The sequence below is a fragment of the Talpa occidentalis genome, unplaced genomic scaffold, assembly GCF_014898055.3.
Source record: "Talpa occidentalis isolate TD23 unplaced genomic scaffold, MPIMG_talOcc4v2.1 talOcc4.6, whole genome shotgun sequence".
NCBI lineage: Eukaryota > Metazoa > Chordata > Mammalia > Eulipotyphla > Talpidae > Talpa > Talpa occidentalis.
This window is the reverse complement of record NW_023604972.1, coordinates 80,602,440-80,621,113: the sequence shown is the minus strand read 5'-3', so window position 1 is coordinate 80,621,113 and position 18,674 is coordinate 80,602,440. Positions and strand designations below refer to the sequence as shown.

The 18,674-nt window shown below is 35.0% G+C and overlaps 1 protein-coding gene across 7 annotated transcripts in view; it reads left to right on the top strand.

Annotated features, from left to right (window-relative positions):
• LOC119260264 (cAMP-specific 3',5'-cyclic phosphodiesterase 4D-like) overlaps positions 1 to 18,674 on the top strand; it is a 445,519-nt gene that overhangs the window by 413,962 nt on the left and 12,883 nt on the right. For 4 of the 7 annotated variants that reach the window (XM_054687951.1, XM_054687950.1, XM_054687952.1 and 1 more), the window contains one exon: positions 5,203 to 5,253. The exons of 2 other annotated variants lie outside the window; for them this stretch is intronic. In XM_054687951.1, the coding sequence (XP_054543926.1) occupies positions 5,203 to 5,253 (51 nt within the window). Of the gene's footprint in view, positions 1 to 5,202; positions 5,254 to 11,313; positions 11,447 to 18,674 lie in introns of those variants that run through there. One more of the 7 variants, XR_008549110.1, reaches the window with a different exon arrangement.

The following is an 18,674-nucleotide window of genomic DNA, read 5'->3' as shown; positions in this document are numbered from 1 at the left end:
TTAGTAAGCAAACTGTTAGTCTTGATAAATAAGCTATTTTAGTTGGTTTATCTGCTAAGTTATTTCTGCTTGGTTCCAGGATTTGTTTGCACTATAGCAGACACTTAACTTTTGACTCAAAATTGTTTAGCACTGGAACGGGAAAGAATTTTGATTTTAGATTTTACCTTCTTCTTTGTGAGTGCGCTTAAGTACTATGTGACTGTGTTCCCTTCAAAATTATATATTGAAATCCTAATATTTAAGGGGTTGGCTTTAGGAAGTAAGGGGGACCATTGGGAGGTGGTTGGGTCATAAGAGTGGAGGCCTGTTGTGAATAGGATTAGTGCCCTTATAAATGAGCCCTCAGTGAGACTTTTTGACTCTTCTATCATGTGAGGATACAGTAAGAAGACCATTAATCAGATAGAGGGCCTTCACCAGACACTGAATTTGCCAGCACCTTGATCTTGTACTTCTCAGATTATAAAACTGAGCAATAAATGTCTGCTGTTTACAAGCCACCCAGTTTTTGGTATTCTGTTGTGGCAGCAGCCTGAATGGACTAAGATGATAGGTTTGATATTCATTTAGCAGATATTGCAGTAAAACAAGTGCTCCATACCCTCTTCCTTTTTTTTTATTTAAAGCTTATATTACCATCATTGTTTTGCTTGGGGATATAACCCTGGGGATAGTCAGACGGAAGAGGAGAACTCAGGGAAGATGAGCTCCTGAAGTGCATGACTGGTTTGACTGGTCAGTATCTAACACTTTTGGAGGAATCTTAGAGTAGGGGAGATGGTCCAGGTTTTCACCTTGGGCCGATACACCCTTTCACACCTGTTAGACCTCTGTGTGGTCAAGCTGATGCTCCCAGCCAGGACTTTGAATCTCGAGAGCATGACTCAGACCTACCATCACAGGTGGCACTGATGAGCAGATATTTCAGTGGTATGGTGGTTGTGGCTGCTTCTGTGTGATGGGGCCGCTAGTGCCCTGCAGGAGAGTGGCAGGGGCCAGGCAGATTCATCCTGCATCTCCCTCCTGGTTAGTCATTGCCTCCACTGCATCCTACTCAAATCTGGTTTTCCTAACTCTGTGTCCAATTCTATACTATTTCTTTGGGTGAATTCCTTTTCCTGCTTAAGTTCATCATTGTTGATTTCTGTTGATTCTATTGTAACCCAGAACCCTGACAAGTTCACAGTCCTTAATGAATTTGTCATGAGGGTTTACAATCTGGAAACCAAAGTACAGAAAGTTCTCTGACTTCCCCAGAACTATAAATGTAAAATCAGTAGTAAAAGTTAGTGGGAGGACCAAAGGGAAAATTTGAGTTTTTATTTCAGTGCATTCTTTTTGCATAAAAGGGTAACAAAAAGGAGGGTGTTGGAGCAAAGAGTCTCTTGAGATGTCCTTGATAAAGTTTGTGAAGTTCTCCATAAGGAGACAAGGACAGAATTTCATTGTAATTATTCCCTTTTGACTGTTCAAGCTGGTAGTCTTAAAATGGACTCCTAATGAGAGTGGTTTGAACTGCAATTAATTAAGTGCATGAAATTACACATTGCATGCTTTTTCCTTCTGGACAATATTCTTCTGCTATAAGTACCGTTTCCTCCTCTCTCTCTCCAGTCTTGTTATAGGTGTCCTTGTCCTTTGTAACTCACTTACCTTTATTGTAGTGTGTGTGTGTGTCTGCATGCATGAACACACATATGTGTGCCCCTGTGTATGATTTGCTTCTGAAGTTTTTCAGAGACAGATCATTCCCCAAACCTTATCATCAGTCTGCAGACAAAGTCACCTCCTGGCAGAGAGGCATGATGCCCATTATCAGTAACCCTTGAATGCACTTTTTTTCTCTTTCTAGTAACTTCTTTTTATCTTCATACACTATCTTAGTTTTATCCATACTTTTCCATCTCAGTTTTAGTTCTGTGCTTCATAATTTGTTTTCTCCCATCTTCTGTCCCAGGAAAACAGCTAGTCTTCAAAGAGTCTGTTTTAGTTAAATAAGAATCTGATAAGGCCATTCTTCATGAGATGGACATCATTTCAATTAATTTAAAGGCTTGTTCCAATGTTAATGTGGAGTAGTGAGGAGAAATGAATGAATATTTGGATGTCCCAAATTCTTCAGAATATTAGTTGTTTCTATAGTACTGTTTCTTCAGACTGAGAAAAAATATGGTTCCCTTAACAAAAAATGTGTTTAGAATAGTTTAGAAATAGGTTCTGGCTTTAACAATAATAATGTTAAGGAAACAATGTATTATGAATACAAGACAGTGATTTTCTTCTTTTTTCTCATTTATGAACATAGAACTCTTTTTCTGGTGTGTTTTATCTTACATCTCAAAATCTTTTTATTAAAGGTGAAGGATGGGGCCTCCCCTGGTGGCGCAGCGGTGGAGCGCTGGGCTGCGAGGCTGCCAGCAGCCTCTGCAGCGCAGGTTTGTTTCCCAGCTGCTGGCGAGGGTCCCACAAAAAATAAATAAAAAATAAAGGTAAAGGATGAAAAACAATGCATTACCATGTGCCAGACACTATGTGAAACATAGATTATGTTTCTTTCTTGTTAGATACTCAGAACAATCCTAGGGTAGGTACTGTTATGATCTTCATTTTTTATGGATGAAAAATTTGAGGCCTAGAGAGAGTAGACATAAGATGAAGATGATTTTGCCAAAGTAACCCTTATCTGGTATGAAAAAGAATGGAGGTGCCTGCGGAACCCAAAACATTTGATATCCTGAGGAAAATCCAGGTTGACTCTCCGTCAAAATTCTATACCCATGGTCACCTTATTTGCTAATTAGTAAATTGTAATTCCCTGCTAGATTGTCTCACACTTGTTGTTCTGAAAGAGTTAATGCAGTCTACTCTAGAATGTCTTAAACACAGTGGAAATCTGCTTTAATGATGGCACTTAATGTCATTTATATTTCATTGTTAAAAATTAGAACCATTAATGGAAATGTAAACAGGAGAAAGCCATGTTGGAAAGCAATCTAGATGAAAAATGGAAATACCATATGATCTAACAATCCCACTCTTGGGCCTCAAGTCAAAGAATATGAAACCATCAGCTCAAAAAACTCTGCTCTACAGTGTTTATTGCAGCATTATTTACAATAGGTAGGAAATGGAAATAGCCTAAGTGCCACTGACAGAAGAGTGGATGAAGATGTCGTATATCCACAAAATAGGGTACTAGTCAGCCAAAAGGAAAGATGAAATATTGTCATTTATTGCAAAATGGAAGGAGTTTGAAGGAATTATGTGATTAAGGTAATTAAGAATGACCAAAAAAAAAAAAATCCCAACAAACCAATTGATGTCTACAAAGCAAAATATTTATTGACAATATTGGACCCAGGAGTAAAGGAAGTGAGGTTTCTGAGGTTAAAAGGGAGGAGGATGGGAGAAATGGTTAAAAGAGTGTAAGGGATAGTGGTGGGGGGAAAGAGAAATAATATTGGGTAATAAAAAAATTAGCACCATGAATTAAAACCCCTGTCCTTCAAAAGAATATATGCTGTTATCTAACATCAAGATCTACTATTAAACTGGCATGTAATATTGCCTTAATAATTTGATAACTGTTATTTTAAGAAAAATGATTTTGTACTATACCTTATTAGAGTCTATTAATTGATGAGAAAAAAATCAGATGACATTTGAAAAAATGAAATTGGCATGAGAGGAAACATCGGTATCATTTCTCTTAAGAGACTTTTTATCCTGGAAAATGACTGACTACTTCTGTTAGCCTCATATCACAAAAACAAAATAAAGTTGTGTTTGGATGACTTCTAATTTGCATTTAAATTATCCCTATAGCAGCATTTTGTAAGCAAGAGCAAACAAAAGATTATTTGAGTGACATAACCCTATACACCTGAGAGAGAAATAGATCATCTACAAAATTAAAAAAAATATGAGTTTTAGTAAACACCTCTGAAAAGAAATTGTAAATATCTGCAATTTCTTTTACTCCTACTGTTTATTTTTCTAATAATGCTCCAGAAGAAGAAAAGTTCTAATGTACTTTCCTTGGAGGGATCATAGGACACTAATGCCATTTGGGGAATATTAGGGCCATCATGTGATGTCCTAAATAGAAACTCCCTTTCTCCGTTCTTTATCTTTACTATTGATGCTAAATGTTCTTGTAGATAATTTAATGTTGTGAACTGGTAGTGACCTGAGGATTCAGTGGAGAGGTGGGGGTAGAAGGAGATGCTTATTTATGAAGGGTCAAAGAGCCTGTGAGACTATGGATAAGGCTAAATCTGCACATATGCACAGGGAAAAGCTGGACCAGGAATTTTGGTTTTACTTTTTTCTTCTTTTTGGTTTTTCATGTACTGTTGCTTATAAGATGACTTAAGATTCAGAAAAACAAATTAGACCAGTGGTTGGCACACTAAAGCCTGCAGGCCAAATGCTGCCTGCCTCCTGTTTGGAAATGAAGTTTTCTTAGAATGCACTTAGAATACTACTTTAGGGTTGCCTAGTTGAGATGGAGACCATTTGGCCTGCTGAGCCTGAAATGTTTATTATTTGACCCTTTAGAGAAAAAATTTGCTGACTTCTGACTTAGACTGTAAGCAATTACTGACTGGAAAACTTATGGGGAAATTTTGACTTTTCAAGTGTAAAGAAACCATAATCATCTGTTTCCTATGGCAGGAGAAAGCTAAGGAGAGATAAAGCTGTTGCAGTGCTCATGCACTCATTCCTTCATTCACCAAATATTGCCAAGTGCCCTCTCTGAGGCAGGGGTGATACCAGACAATCAAAAGCATAAAGAGGCTGCTTTCATGAGGATGGACACTAGGACAAAAGAGTAAACAAGACAAATATCCCTGTTCTCATGGTTCTTATATTTGGGTGGGGGAAGGAAGTAAGGAAAGATATATAATAATCTGGAACGATTCTAATAGAGAGGTCAGGAAAATCTCGATGAGAATATGACTTTGAGTCAAGATTTAGAGGACTTGAGGGAGCTAGTCACGCTGATAGAGTTACTCCCCATGGGGTGAAGAGCAATGGGGCAGAACTGAAGGACAATGTGGAGCCAAGCTTTTTATTTTTTTGTTAAATTGAGAATTAAGAGCATATCTGTATACTGATGGGAATTGTCATAGTCCATTTGGATTGCTATAACAAAATACTACAGACTGGGTAATAACAGAAATTTATTTCTCACAGTTCTAGAGGCTGGAAAGTTCAAGATCAAAGCACCAATATTATTGCATTCTGGTGAGGACCCACTTCTTGGTTTGTAGCCAGTACTGTTTGCTTTGTCTTCATATTGTGGAAGGGACTGAGGAGCTGTCTGGGGTCTCCTTTTTAAGACTGCCAATTCTATTTGTGAGAGTTCTACTGTAATGATCAAAGTGTATCTCAACTTTGTAATACCATCTCTTGATGGTTAGTATTTCAACATATGAAATGGGGAGGGGGCTGTCCAACATTCAGGCCATAGTAAGAATAAAATAGTAGAGAAGGGAAAAATCATGATAGTGTGGAAAGTTGCTGGACAATATCTTTGGGTAGATAACAGTGATGTTTGTACAGTCCTCCAAGAGGAGGACTGACCTTGGCATCAGAGCAAGTATATTTTATCTGTAACAGTATTTGAGACAGTAGATTGTACTAATAAATTGTAGAAGAACTTTAATTTTTATTTAGAAGAACTTTAATTTTTATTGGCATGTGCAAAGGTCCTGAGTGAAAAATAGAGCATGGTATAATTAAGGGAAAAGTAAGGAAAGTAGAACAACTATGAAGTAAGCAGTAGTATGGAGCAAGGTGAGGCTTAAGAAGCACATAGGATGTCGGAAAAATAGATAGGATGCAGAGGTATGCCAGAGCAAGGTGTAGCAATAGGAAACCAATAAAGAATGGTGCGAAATCAGATTTGCCTTCTTGAAAGACCACTGTGGCTACGGTTAGAGATTAGATGGGAGATTAGAACAAGAGTATTCATGGTGAGACTAGTCAGAAAACTATTGCTGTAATTCATAGAGGAACAATGGCAGAATAGTCTAGAATACAGGCAGCGTGTAGAAGAAAAATCATTGGATATTGAGAAATATGTAGAAGCAGAATAGTTAGCAGACTTACCATTCCTATGTTTGGATATAGAAGAGGTTGCCTAAGTAGAGTAAAGATTGAATAGAGAACAGAGCCTTAGAGTAGACATGGGCACTCAGGAGGGAGTTTAGAACACTAAGTGAGTAAAGTCTGCATCCTCAAAGAGGAGAACCAAACTTTACAACTGGCTGGTAGTGAAGAGGTAGATCAACAAAATTGATGATGATGCTATCGATTCATCATATTGGCCCTAAGTACTAGTTACTTCTGGATTTTAAAAAACCCTGAAATCGTATTGATTAACTTTGGTGTTTTTTAAAAAAATTATTTATTTATTTATACAAGCACTGGGTACAGTCAGAAGTGCGGGAGGGTGAGAGAATTCACCAGAGCTAGAGCAGGAAACAGAACAGGCAGACTGACGAAACACACTGCTGAGGGGAGCAGCGGGCGGCAGGAGAGGTCTGTCGCACCATGTTGGACCCTCGCTGGCGGCCAGGGATCGAACCAGTGCTGCAAAGGCTGCGGGCAGCTTTGCAGCCCAGTGCTCAACTGCTGCACCACCAGGGGAGGCTCTGATTAACTTTGCTTTTAAGAACAATTTTTGGAACTTTTCATTTTCAACATGAGACCAAAATAAAGGTTAAACTCTGAAAGGGAACATGAGTCAGAACTTGACAGACTGATTGTTTATTGACATGATGTCAATGACCATTTTCACTGGTCATGTTCTAGGCTCATCACTTAGACCTTTCTCTTTTGAAGTTTTTTCTCACCGGGTCAATTACATTTTAATTTCTGCATCTCTTCTAAATATACACAGAACACAGACTCTGTGAGGAAACCTCTATAAACCACACATATGTAAATAACCTATAATCTCACTCCTTCCTGCATTTTGCTAGATATTTCTGCTCATGAAAAACTATAGCCTTGCAGACTCTATCAAAAGAATTACTATTAGGTGGAGTGAAAAAATGACTGTGGAAATAAAAGACAGGTGATTTCAGGAGTCTAGTCCTATTTATCTAGGAGGTTTGGGAACTGAGAGTTGTTTCAAACCGTAGAACAAATCACACCAATCTGGATAGGACTGTATTTCTCATCTCAGCAATAGAAGTAGAAATAATATTTTCAATAAAAGCCCACATTTGAGGAAAAGTCCATCTAACTAATGGAAGATAATCATGAAAAGGGGAAAATTAAAGGAATCTGATTCTACACTAGAGAAATTGAGGGAAACTTATCTTCTTAATTCTAAGGTTAAATTAGGATGAGGAACCTGTAGTTCGGAATCCGGTTTGTTTCTATGTTCTGTTTTTGTTCTGTTTTTAGTGTGACTCGGCATCATTGTGTTCTAGTAAACACTATCTTTGATAGGTTTCTAGAAGAACAAAGTGAATGGTGTGTGTGTGGGTGAGGAAATAAGGCTATGAGTGGGGAGATAAAAGGAGAGAGTTGTTGCTCAGTCATATTTCAAGTCTTAAAAACGTCTTGATTGAAAACTTAAATCCATAGGATGAAACTTTGGGAGACTTAGTCAGAATGCTATTAGATAAAAAACGAAATGTAAAACTAGAGATTTTTGGTCCAGATGAAGAATTGAGAGAATAACCTTTGGATCTAGAATAGAATATGGAAAAGAACTTTGCTTGACCAACTTTGCTCTTTTTTCTATGCTAATAAAAAAGAGAAGGTTGAGAGAGAATATTGTGCAATCTTCTGAGCCAGGCCTTCCTCTGCTTTTCTTTTCTTTTTTTTTTTTTTAAATCTTTGCAAAGAAGAACTGGGGTATAAGCTAGAGGTGCGGGGATGGGGTATGATATGATTCATCAGAGACAGAGTAGGAAGCAGAACAGGCTGATTTACTGAAATACTCTGTTAAAGGGAGCAGCAGGCGAGACAGGAGGGATCTGCTGCACCATATGTGGGTTAGCTCCCTGGTCTGGCATTAAACTCAGGCCGTATAGTGCTGAGACTTAACCCCTAGGCCACCAGGGAGGCCCTGCTCTTCTGTTCTTAAATGCTTTTTTCCCCTCCACCATAAAGTCTATATATCTATAAGCGTATTTGACAACGTTCATTTATTAAATTCTTACACCAGTGATTTTGGAGTCAGCAAATAAAAGTCAATTTAATAAAAGTCGTAATTACAGTCTATATTAAGGCAGCTTTAAATCTGTCCTGTCTTTAAGATATCAATTTCTTTGTATCTACAGAGGCTGGTTTTGTGCATGGTTCTATTCTTTCCACTCTTCCTTTACAGAGCAGATACAGCTTTGGAGGAGAGGGTGAAGCTGATTTAGGTTGTCCTACTTAAAAGCAAAAACGTACTACTAATATACTATAAATGATGTGAATATTAACAATGTGAAAAGAATGACTACAATTTACAATTTAAAGTTGGCACATATTAAAAATATAAAATATTTGAAGTCATAATGTATTATCAACTACCCAGCAAAATTCTAGAATTTTTCTTACGCCTTTGGCTCATATTGTTTGCCTTTTAAAGTGACACTGAGCTATAGTATTTTTATGGAAAAATTATCAATATAATTCTCTTTTTTCTACGCTTGTTCATTTTAAAAAATTATTAATAGTTTACAAGTTTGATAATGTCATATAAATTGTTAAAGTTGTCAAATTTGGAGCTGTCTCTAATATATGTCTGTCATATAAGTCATAAGATTTTCATACAGGACATTTTTTTGTTTTTTGTGTGTGGTGAGTGATTTTGTATACTCATGACTTTAACTGTTTCAAAACAGTTTGTCTTCGAGGTCCTTGCTATAGTATCATTACATGAGTCTTTAGATCATTATCAGCTATGTCAGAGTTTTATGAATAATTGGGAAAATTTTTTAAATTTTCAATGTGTTAGTTTGATTCATTCTTCTTCATTAAGTCAGCTATCAAGCAGTCCAAGAACTAATTTATCATTTATATTTGAATTTTCTCTTTCTTGTAATGAAATGCCACTTTTGAAATTATCTGCAAAAAAAGTTACAATTTGCTGCTTGATAACTAGTTATTTCTACTTTTTGATCATTTTTAAGTTTTATTTTTAATACATCACATACACAAATTTCAGCTTTTGAAAAAGTATGCAATGAAAAGCAAAATTTCACCCAAACAAGTAGCCATTCCTAACAGTGAGTGCATATTATTTTTGGTGTAGATGGTAGTATTCTTTCTATAGCATTCTAACACCTCTTTTTTATGTATGTAACAGCGCTACTGAGATATTCGTCACAAAATCTGTAAAAGATACATAGTATTGCAGTTAATGAACTGAGTTATTTCTACTGACTCAACCATGAGGCTTGCAATTTTTCATATTTTAATAATTATAGTTGAAATTTTCTCCTATTTTTGTTTTAGTTCTTTAATTAAAAACAAAGAATGCCTTATATATGTCTCCAATTCAGGAGTCAGGAGTCAGTAATTTTTCATCTGTTTTAACTGAAATGTTCAAAACACCTTTCCAAATTCACTGTCTAATAATGGAAAAATTTTTACTTTGCTTTTGCATATCTTACAAAAACATATGACTAAATAAACACATTGCCAGGGTCCCACCCCTGAGTCTTGGAAGATGATTATGTAAGTAGAACACCCTGCTTCTTAAGCTGTATTACCTTTCCCTATAAACCAAACTAATACATACTCTTATAATAAATTCTCATATTATTTTCCTTTACTTTTCCTCCAACACTTCCCACAAATCCACACTGTCTTTTCTGTTCTATGTGGGAGCTCTAATGTTATTGAAAGATTTTATAGGACTTAGATATAAAATGATACCTCTGCTATGATATAGCTCAAGTCAGAGTAAGTAAATGCCCTGGACTGGTGGACTGTGGGAGGAGCAATCAGATTGACTGTGAGGAAGGGAAAGGGACCACATTTTATCCCCAGGTGGATGGGAGCCACAGAAATATGCTGCAGCCTGAGGTCTACTGGTTAATTTGCACAATGATTACTTGGGCCCACCCAGAACTCCATTTTCTCCCATTAGAGGTCAACATCCTATTGATGTGGTGACCTCTTGCTTATTATTCAGTTTTTATTTTCAGTATGTTTTGGTCATCTAAAACCTGAAACAGATTTAAAACTCTTGCTTTTATACCACTGTCAGATTCAGAAATTAGTTGCCTTTCCATTATTCTTTCTTCTAGACAATTTTGTAAGTGAGGAAGTAAAGCACACTCTTCTCTGATTACAACTTATAGAGGGGGCAGAATTCAAGGACATTCAATTATTCCTATAGGGATCTACCCAAAGGACACAAAAATGTTGATTCAAAAGAATACCTTTACCCTATGTTTATTGCAGCACTATTTACAATAGGTAAAACCTGGAAACAACCCAAATGCCCAAAAATAGATAACTGGATCAAGAAGATGTGGTGCATATACACAATGGAATATTATTCAGCAATCAAAAAAGATAAAATCATGCCATTCGTAGCAATGTGGATGGAGCTAGAAGGAATTATGCTCAGTGAAATAAGCCAGAAGGAAAAAGAAAAATATCGGATGGTTTCACTTATAGCAGGAATATAGGGGAACCAAATAAGACATCAGTGTAAAAAAATCATAACAGTACAAAACACAACAAAAAAAAAACAGACAATTATAAATCAGAGACATACTGCAGGGGAGGAGGTGGGAGAGGGATCAGAGGGAGGGAGGAGGAGCACAGGGGATTGAGGTGATGGTGCACGGGTGCATTGGTGAAGGAAACTATGGGGACTGCACCTGAGGGGGTCAGGGGATGTTGAGCTTATTTGGTCTTGGTGATAAGTCTTCCCATGAAGAAAGATCTGATAAAAGAGGATCTTCAAGTAGGTGGGAAGGATGGGTGTAAAGGAAGGAGATAGTTCTGTGTAAGGGAGGATCTTTAACTACAGGACAGAAGGGATGGCTACAGAAGAGAGAGAAGCAATGTGAGGAATAGCCTTGCACCTGCTGGCTGCGGATGCCTGCTATAGGCAATTCAAGTAACTGGCTCTCATGGTTAAAATGAGTAGGACAGAATATTGAACAGGAAAACTGTCTTAGCTATACTGGGTAGAATCCTCAGACTTGGATGAAGAGGAGCTGAGTAATTTCTGTCCTGAAATCTGGAAACCAGAGCAGATTCAGACAAATTTGTGTGATATCCCCAGGGATTCCTTTCCTATTCTCAGCAGAGGAGTGGACTTGGATGGGGCAGCATGTTCCTGCAAGTTGGCTGGCACCCATTGATCAGAATAAATGATTTGTGACTTCAGCTGCACATGCCAATGGAATTGCCAAGTGGATTTTGCTTGGAGGAAATACCTGCTAAAACTGAAATGTTCACTAGCTAGGTGGGTTGAACACTTTGTCAACTAGTGTTCATGCCAACTGGTATCATACATACTGTTTTAACTTAAAAAAAATGCTATGTGTACAGAAGAAAACATTCAAACCAGAAGAGTCCACTAGAGTGTCTTTTTTTTTTTTATCTTAGATTCTCAGTTTCCAGGTCCTGTCCTTGAGGCACAATTACCATAAAGTCTGTACATTTACAAGCACCTGTAACTACTTTTATTTGTTAAATTCTTACACTGATAATTTTCAAGTAGGAATATAAAAGTCAATTTAGTTGTCATAATTACGATTTCTATATATTTTTTATTTTGGTATATGTTTACTTTGTTTTAAACTTCAGCTGCTATAAACATTATTCCAGCCTAGGGGAAAATAGCTGTAAATATTGTTGGAATATTAGAAATTAGTTATTTGTTTTAGTTATTTATATTAGGCACACTAATTGGAGAAAATGTGAAAATATAGAAAAGTATGAAGAAAATATATATAGTTTTACTGAAACAGACAACATACTATTAATATTTTTCATTTCTTTATACATTATTTGTATTTATATTTTTATTTATATACAATAATAGTATAAATATAAATTAAAATAAACTAGTTCATGTAAATTAAATTTATAAGTGAAACATTGAAATAATATTGTAACTTTTTTTTTTCTGTTGTGGCACATGTTTGTATGTATTTTTTGTGTTTTTTTAAATTTTATTTTTATATTCCCCATACAATTGCAACCCCCTTATTTTGACCCCAATCCCTCATATCCCCGCCCCCCATCCCCCATAGTGTTTCTCTGGTTCATAGTATTGTAACTTTTAAAACATGTCACTTTGCTTTGCACTTAGCATTTTTCAACTTTACTGAGGTATAGTTGACTAATAAAATTGTAATATATTAAAAGCATATTAAGTATATAATATAGTATTATTAACTTAACTATTGTTGCCATTAGATTCTCTGAACTTACTTATAAGTTCAAGTTTATGCCTTTACCAATCTCTTTCCATTACCCCCAACCTTTGGCAACCATTATTTTACTTTCTTTTTCTAGGAATTTGATTTTACTTTAAAATTTAGTCTTTACAGACAAGTAAGTGATCTTTTTCAGTATTTGTCTTTCTTAGCTGGCCTTTTTCATTTAACATAGTGCTCTCCATGTTTAATCATATTGTCAAATAAAAGGATTTACTCTTTTTTTTTAAAGTCTGATTAATACACACATCACATTTTATTTGTGTCCATCAATGAACATTTAGGTTGCTTCTATACCTTGACTATTTTGAAAAATGCTGCCAGTGGGACCACAAATACCAATTTACAATAATAATTTAATTTCCTTTTGATATATACTCAGGTGGATTTTTTGGATCATTTTTAGTCTTAATTTTTTGAGAAACTCCATACTTTTTCCATAGTGGAAGTATAGTATACACTTCCACTAACAATAAACAAGGATTCCCTTTTCTCCTCATTTCACCAACATTTATTCTTTGTCTTTTTGATGATATGCATCTTAACAGGTGTGAGGTACTATTTCATTGTGGTTTTGATTTGCATTTCCTGGATGATTAGTAATGCTGAGTATTTTTTTCATGTATCTATTGGCCTTTTGAATGTCTTATTTGGAAAGATGTCTAGTTAGACCCTTTGCTTATTTTTAAAATTAGGTTGTTTTTTGCTTTTGAATTATATGTTCTTTGCATATTTTGGATATTAACACCTTATCAGATACATGGTTCATAAATACATTTGACTCTTGAATAGCACTGATCTGAACTACACTATTTCATACTTTTCTCTTAGGAGTTTCACATCCCCAGATTCAACCAACCAACATCCGTGGTTGGTTGAATCTGTAAATATGGAAACTATATGTAGTAAGGATTGACTTAAATGGTCTTGAACATCAACTAATTTGAGTATACAGGGGTCCTGAAACCATTGCCCTGCGGATACCAGGGAATGACTGTAGTTAAAGGTTTTGGAGAGTCAAGTCATACATAGATTTTATATTATAGAGGAATTAGATTGATGTTCCTAACCCCTGCATTGTTTAAAAGAGTCAGCTATATTTTATTCCATTCCTTAGGCTGACTTTTCAATTTGTTGATGGTTTCCTTTGCTGTGCTTTTTAGGTTGGTATTGTCTCAGATGTTTATTTTTGCTTTGGTTGATTTTACTTTCAGTGTCAAATCCAAGAAACCATTGCCTAGATCAATGTCAAGGAACATTTCTCCCATCCTATTTTCTAAGAGCTTTATAATTTGAATTCTTATGTTTTAGTCTTTAATCCATTTTGTGCTGATATTTTTGTGTATATAAGATGAGGGTCCAATTTAATTATTTTGAAGGTGAATATGCAGTTTTCCCAAACCATTTTTTAAAAGTGACTGTCCTTTCCACATTGTGTATTTTTGGAGCCTTTTTTGAAAAGTATTCGTTTTTCTCATATTCTCTATTCTATTTCACTGTTCTATGTGTCTTAGTGTGATACTATATTGTTTTGATTATTACAGTAACATTAGAAAACTAATAATTCACTTTGTAATTTTATTTAACACTCATAACATGTTTGATGTTATAAAAACTCTTCCAGGTAATTATTAATTTGAAGATTAATATATTATTTATTTAACTTGTATTTGTATTGGATTATTTCAAAATTTTTACCATTATACACACCAACAAACTGTTTTAAAAATTTATGATGACTAACTGGAGACAAATGGCCAAATTCTAGAAATATTTTCTCCATCTCTGATCATCCCCTGAGAGAGATTTGTATAAGTTTTATTGGATCAAAGAATATTTTCTTAAAGGTTTAATACAACTGTATGTTATTAATTCCATATATGTGCTACATAATTTCTGATAGAAGATTTGTATTAAACAATTATTTTTGTGAACCTGTTATATTCCAGGCATTGTTCTGTGTCTCAGTCTCACATGAACTTATTTAATCAAGTATTTGATATATTTCACTATGGAAACCCAGAAAAAAAGGGCTTGGGGGCATATATATTTCATTCTTCTGAACTTAGCTGGAAATTGATCTCTTACCTGATACTACAGTAAAATCTTGAAAAAAGTCACCTTCAGGGTAAAGACACTTTGTAGCTGGATGTTTGGGAATACAAATTAATTCTTATTTGACATGCCTGTGCCACATTCTGGGCTAAAATATCTTTAGATCTGCTATTTCTAACAATAACTGCCATTTATGACTTTTTAGTATTTCCTAAATTTTCCATATCCTTGAATGGAATCTCCCACCTGAATATATTTCTTCATGCTGGATGTTTTTCAAATAACTGCCAAAATATTGGTTCACTAGTCTTGACTCAAAACATTGCTTTCATATGCTAAAATGAGTGGCCTCCATTTTATAACTCATTAGTTCTCAAACTTATGGTGGTAATAACCCTCACCATATCATTTCTTGCTTTTGGTTCTTAAAATAAAGAATATTGAAACCTTTCAAGGAATTGAGTATATAGTGAGGTCCGCATTTAGAATCACTGTTGAATGAATGACTTTTCCTATCACTAAGTCTTATCATTAGTTCTTCACATACTCTAAAATATGCACAATTTAAATTGCATAGATAAAGCAGGTGTGGAAGTATTGCTCCTATTTTAGTTACCTTTTATATAGATGCATTATGCAAAATTACAGATGTTCACAATATTCCCTGTAATTTATAGCACTTTGAGCAATATGCATAATTTGATAAGCACTGGGCTTGCTCAGCCTTTGTAATATCTTGCCAAGAATAGATTGAGGACTGTGAGATGATGTTAGTTAATGCAGATTTCCATTCTTACAGAAAAACAGAGAAATATATTCTGCAACAGTAAGGGTTGTTTTTATGATCAAATTAATGTTCAGTTTTATTTCCAAGTTTATGAAGTGAATGTTAATGAGGAACTTAGTTAGCTCCAACAAAGTTGTTATTATTCCTTTTCGTGTGAAAAATATGAGTTAAACTTAAAATGATAGTCTACTTCATTTTTATAGTTTCAAACATTTACTAATAATGTTTTTTGATTATTTATTCATCAAAAGTATATTTTACACTTACAATGTTTTTCTTCTGCATAACCAGGACAGGGTTCCAAACCTCACATTTCTATATAGGCATTAGACAGTTACTTAAAGACTTACAAATATTCCTGTTTAAGTGGTTAAAACAAATACTGCTTTAAAATTGTATGAGGCCAGGCCTTATTTATTGAATTTTGGAAAAGCAGTTTAACAAAGAAGATGATGAAATATTAACTGCCTACCTCCTCCAAAGAAAAAATTCTGAGTAATAGTTACTTGTCATGAAACTTCTGTCTAAGGGGATATAATAGTTATTTCCTTCTCTATGCCAGAAATCCCCAAAAGTTAGTGACCTAAAACAATAGTATCTTATTATCCCAGGAAATTGAATAAGAGTGGAGAAGACTAGACTCTGCTCTTCAAAAAGTGTTCAGCTGGAAGACTCTAATAGTTGTGGATTAGAATCATCCAAAAGTCACTCACTTACATGTCTGGGTGGTTGATTAAGGTTACATGCTAGAGATTTTAGTTCCTTTTTATGCATTCTCCCCCTCAGGGCTAGTCTGAGCTTCCTCCAGCCTAATGGCTGGGATCCAAGTACACCTATCCCTAGAGAAAAAGAAAGTCTGTTAGAAGCAGTGTCCTTTTTATGACCTACTTTTTGAAACCTCAGAGCATCACTTCAAGGATATTTCATTATTTGGATTGGCCACATACTTCCTTGTTAAATGGTCATTTAGGTAAAATTTACCTAAAGATTCAAAGAGTGAGAACACAGGCCTGACTTTCTGTAAGAGGAATGTCAGTCACAACATTAAATAAGATCTATATATTTATCTTTGATATTACAGTCTGCTATGTGTTGGTGGATGTAGATTTGGCTAATGTCAGGTGCAGAGTGTGAAATGAAAGTTTATGGCCAGAAGTCATGAGAGAGTGGGAGGTGAGGGGTAAGGGTTTTATGAACTATGGATATAAAGGGCCAGAGAGAGTTGAAAGGTGAGGAATCTGGCTTTCAGAGATGAACTTTTAGAGAAAACTGGAAATGTGTGAAGAGGATACTTATGACATTTTCCTATGTGGTATGTAAGATAAAATAGTTATTCTATTTTATGATCTTTAGAGAAAATTATATTCCAACGAGCTGTAGAGTTGGATTTGTTTCTGGAAAATATACAATGAACTGCTGAAAATGGCCTTACTATAGAGATTAGGGGAAAATTACATACCTGCTAAATCTGGGATATATCTGCTTTCAGAAAAATTTAATCATAAACTTAACTGTTATGGCTGAATGTTGGTGGTTCCCAAATGGTTCTAGTCAGTGGTAAAATTTTCATTGGCAGTCTCTGAAATCAGAAATTAGACAACATCATGAATCTTTCACAAAGCTAAAATTTCAATTAAAGGAAATGACCTTGATTATGAGCTTATATTCTTTCACCATTTTTTATTTTAAAACGTCTGTCTTTTTAGAAATGATGCTGATGGCACTTGTGTTTTGGATTTTTAACTTTGTGTATTTGAAAAAATATATTAGTTGCAGTTTACAAAAGTAATATTCTAAACCTATTGCATTCCATTAGGCAAACAATAAACTAGCAGAAAGAGAAATTAAGAAAGAATAACTTTTATAATTTAAAATACCAAAGAATAAAGGTAACCAAGGAAATAAAAGACCTGAAAATCATAAGACATTGTTGAAAGAAATTGTAGAAGACACAAGGAAATGGAAAGACATTTTTTGTTCATGGATCAGAAGAAAAATATTATTAAATGGCTATTTTACCTAAAGCACCATACAGATCCAGTGTCATCTCTTCCAATGTCCTGATGGCATGCTTCATAGAAATAGAACAAAAAAAAATCCCAAAATGTGTATGGAATCACAGAGGACTTTGATTAACCAAAAACAGTCCTAAGAATAAAAGGGAAAAGGTGGTCTTAAGGTCCTTAAACTCAAAATCTATCCTACATAGTTACAGTAGTCAAAACAGTAGGGTATTCAAATAAAGCAGACACACAGATCATTGAAATAGAAATAGAGCCCAGAAATAAACCCATATAAATATATATATATAGAGAGAGAGAAAGAGACAGCTAATTAACAACAAAGGAGCTAAGAGCATACAATGGAAACACTACTCACCCACTAAGAAAGATGAAATTTAGTCATTTACAATAACGTGAGGGAATTCGCTGGTTATGAGAAAGACAAATATTTTGATTTCCCTAATATATGGAAGATAAACAAGCAAGCAAAGAGAATTAAAGCAAAACCATTACTTTTGACGATATGATGGTGATTACTAGAGGGGAAGGAGCTATAGGCAGAACAGGTGGAAGGAGTTGATTGGATGGTGGTGGGTGGTAACTAGACTTCTGGATGGTGGTGGGTTTGGTGTGCTTTGTATAGTTGTTGAGGTGTGAAGTTGTACACCTGAAACTTAACAGTAAACTGAAGTTACCTCAAAAACAAGAAGTCTGCAACTAAAAAAAAAATGAACCATGAAGAATGGATCAATAATTTCAACATTTCTTAACACAATTAACATTTAGGGTAGATACCTTTAGATCATACTATACATTGCTTATAGTTTTGAACATCCTTCCCAAAGAAACTCTGTGATATCTGAAAGACCAATACAAATGAAAACAGGCTATATGCATATTAATCACATATAATTAAACATAACTTTTGTGTTATCATAAAGTGGTTTTAAATTTAGAGAGTGCCATGTTTATCCTTAGGGTAATATAAAGCAAGCAAACAAACAAAACAAAAACAGCAAATGTGTTATGGTCCTTTTATACTATTTGAGGTAACATAATTGTTAGGTAACATGAAAACTCCTCTAACTTGAGTCTATACAGAAACAAGCTTGCTGAATTTAGTGAGTGGGTCATTCATTTCACCTCAAATATAAACCACAGCTGCTGACTTCAATGGGAAAGTGGTTTCTTAATGTTCAAGGTAATATAAGTGTGCTTTACTTGATCATGTTTTTAAAAATAGAACTAGAGAATTAAACTCCACATGGTCATGGAGATTGGCTTAAGGAATGGACTCTATTGGTGCATGATTTGATGAACAAAACATGATTCTGTCTCATAGCTTGTCAGATAGTTGGTAATTGCTTTATCATGTATGATGTCATATGTTAGGTAATAAACCAA